Source organism: Nanorana parkeri, unplaced genomic scaffold (assembly GCF_000935625.1).
Source record: "Nanorana parkeri isolate BGI_ZX_2015 unplaced genomic scaffold, ASM93562v1 scaffold199, whole genome shotgun sequence".
In the NCBI taxonomy this organism is placed as follows: Eukaryota; Metazoa; Chordata; class Amphibia; order Anura; family Dicroglossidae; genus Nanorana; species Nanorana parkeri.
In genome coordinates, this window is record NW_017306467.1 from 901499 (window position 1) to 904958 (window position 3460).

The window sequence follows — 3460 nt, forward strand, 5'->3', positions numbered from 1 at the left end:
CCTATCAGAGTCCGGCAGAGCGGTGTGGGGGTGGAGACAGGCCGCGCTGTCACAGGAGGCGGAGCTCTCCTACCGCACTGCTCGCTCAGCCTCCTGTGACAGCGTGTCAGAGAGGAGAGCAAGTGCAAACACTCAGTGATCAGTGATCGCTGAGTGTTTGTAGATAATTGAGGACATTGTATGTGTACTGTATCCCCAATTATGAATGAATGGGAGTGATCTACATCACCTCCTGTTCATTCATAGTTGTAGTTATAGTAAACAATGTACTCATCTTATGAATGAACAGGAACACTCAGTATAGAGGATTCCTGTTCATTGATAACAGGGGATGCAGAAAAAAAGATTGAGGACTCTGTGTTCTCAATCTCTTTTTCTATTTTAAAAGGGTAATATCAGGGGTCTGTTTAGACCCCCAATATTTCCTCGAAGCCCCTAAAAGTAAAGTCACACCAAGACTAGTAGTCTTTTTAAAAAAGAAACTTTTTAAAAAAGTTTATAAAAAAAAAATACAATGCCATTATAGAACTTAGAATAAAACATAGATAAACTTAAATGTTCTATTCTTAGTTCTATAATGGCATTGTAGTACTTTCAGGTGTACAATAAATAACACAGCTTCATAACATATCAGCTAGGGAACTACAAGTCCCAGCATGCCTTCATTGCCCCTGTACAACAACCAGATATTGCCGTTCCCTGGGTCATATGTGTGTATGTGGGGGGGTTTTGTACAGGGACAATGATTGCACGCTTGGATTAGTAGTTCCCTAGCGGATATGTGTGTGGGTGGGGGTACAGTTCAAAGGATCCTGACTTACTTTCAAATTGTGCGCCCTCGGTTGTCGGCGTGATAGCGGCAAGTGAGGCAGCTCACGGCAGCGGCGTGCGCGGCTTCAGTCTCCTGTGCGGTGGGCGTGGCTTCAGCGTCCTGGGAGCGCGGGCGCAGCGTGTGACGTACGTGCGGCTCAGGCTGTGTGTGGAGCCCCGAACAGGCTAATCAATCAATAGCCGACGAATCGACGATCAAAAACATCGACAACGTTTTCGATCGTCGATTTTAATCGATTAACTGTTGCAGCTCTAATGTGTATAGGCCAATGTAGTTGGATCTGTATGTGCGTTATAATTAATAGATTAAAAAAAATTTGATTAATCGTACACGAAAATTTTAATCAGTAACAGCCCTATTTAAAATGTATACTGATAGGGCTCCTATGTTAAAGTATAGGTATAACTGTCACAGAAGATGTAATACAAGTGACATTGATTCGGATACATCAAGACATTTTTCATGATACATTTTTATTATAGTTTTATAAAGGATCAAAAATCTTTGCTGACCAGCTTTGTGTTTTTCACAGGCCAATAAGCTGGCAATGAAGAGGAAAGCTCATGATGAAGCTACCAAAGCTGAACGCAAGACCAAGAAGTCAAAAAAGCAATAATGTACACCGAAGAGTAAACATTCATCATCCTGTTAATCCATATTTGTAACCCATGTCCTGTGTGAAGTCATAACTCTATGTGACCAGAAGATCATTTTGGGTATCCACACCTTCTATATAATGCATGGAGAGAGCCTCCCATGCAGTGTCATTTATATATCCCAATTCGTTGTGGTTAGACTTAATAATTAGCTGGAAGATGATATCAATATTAAACCTGTTGTATGCAGACTATATTTTGTAAAAGAAACTACAGTTACTGGACACATAACTTTCTGGTACTTTGCAAAGAGGATAGAGTGGTTGTTTCTGGACTTTATACCACTTTAAGGAAAAGCATCAGAAGGCCCCTTCATACATCAAAGGATGTATTTAATATGTTTAGAAATGTAAAACTGGCACAGGCCAGATGGATGCCAGGCCAAAACTTTAGTCCACCACTGCAAAATTGAATGTCTGTGCACTCCCTTTTTGTCTTCTGACACCTAGAGAGATTTGAGAGCTTTTGGCTAATCCAGCTATTTTCTGTCCAATCAGGGAAAGATTGTATATTTCTAGGCACCTCGCTGAACCCGGTTGCCTCTCCCTAACAAGGCCAGCTCAAAGGCAAAATTGATTGGCTTGGATTTCCCTGTCCAGTCACTATGGTTTCTCCTTTGACAGGCAGGTACTTGCAGTGCTCTCTCCTCTTCAGGCTTGGTACAGACCTGCGGTTTGTACAGTAGAAAGACGCTTAAGTGGCCAGGTCATTGAAAGCACATATAACCTTTGCTAATATGTATGGTAGGCACATGCGTTTCAGTGACATTTATATGTAGATGAATTTAAAACTAGCCATAGTCAGTACCGGGTCAAGTAACACATTTAGAGCATTTCGGTTATAAGTGTATGTATAGCACCAACATGACTTTTTGTTTTCTAATAGCCTTGAGAAGGTCCCTTTTTATAGATGGTTGTCACCAGGATAAGTGGCCCTGGTGACAACTGCAAAAGTTTGAATACTCCCTAATTTTCAGACCCAGATACAGTGGTCATCATGACAAATAGAGAGGCATATCTACCCAATGGGGACACAGACAGAAAACACTTGACAAGGTTTGAAACTCATCTTTACACTATCCAAAATGAAGTGTTTTGGATTTATATACACTTTAAATTGAGCAAGTACAAAAGAAGAAGATATAGATTCATATTTATAGCTCTGTAAACAATGTATATTGTAAAAACAAAAGATAGGCCGAGTATAAGCAGTTTTATAGACTCATGCCCAATGGGAAGGACAGGCTAGTAGATTGTCTTCCCTTGGTCAATGCACTCGAGTATCAACATGTTATGGCATTATGAGTCTTCATATATTTTCTTTATGTCTCAGCTAGGCAAGATTATGGCAGCATTTAAAGTCTTTCATAAAAAAAAAAAACATTTTCTTTACTTATCAGGGGATAGCTGACTGTTTTCCCACCTCTGTAATAAAAGGTCTCATTTTAATAAACATCAACATTGTTTATAAATCTATTTATTGTGTGTGTATTTGTAGATTAAGAAAATTATACAGTATATGGTTGATGTAGCAAGGCTGGATTAAATCTTAGAAATTAGCTAGCAAAAGAGCCAGTTGGCCCAAACAAAACAAAAATAAGTTTTTCCTAATCCTGCAGTAGAGTTCAGAGACGACTGGATAATATGTAGGTATATACACTGAGTGGCCAGATTATTATGACCACCCCATCAGTACTTCGTTGGGCCACGAGATGTTGAAAGGTGATGCGAGGAATCAGACACTGCACTGGTGCCCTTCTGTTGTCTTGTACCAGTCTTGCCACTCTCCGTTCTGCCCTAACATTGACTAGTCGCTGACGGCCACAATTCGCACGTTCAGACCCAGATTTTTGGCTGACAGTCCAGTCTTTAAACACTTTAACAACAGTTGCTCTTGAACATTTAATGAATTCTGCTGTTTTGCTGATACTCGCTCCATGGCTCCGAGCGCCAACAATCATCCCACGTTCAAA

The 3460-nt window shown here is 40.4% G+C and overlaps 1 protein-coding gene across 1 annotated transcript in view; it reads left to right on the forward strand.

Annotated features, from left to right (window-relative positions):
• The window catches only part of PES1 (pescadillo ribosomal biogenesis factor 1), a 34438-nt gene extending 32988 nt beyond the window's left edge, over positions 1–1450 (forward strand). Inside the window, exon 15 of the mRNA XM_018555498.1 lies at positions 1365–1450. Coding sequence (XP_018411000.1) covers positions 1365–1448 — 84 coding nt within the window. The 3' untranslated portion in view covers positions 1449–1450. The remainder of the gene's footprint in view (positions 1–1364) is intronic.
• Positions 1451–3460: the final 2010 nt, after the last annotated feature.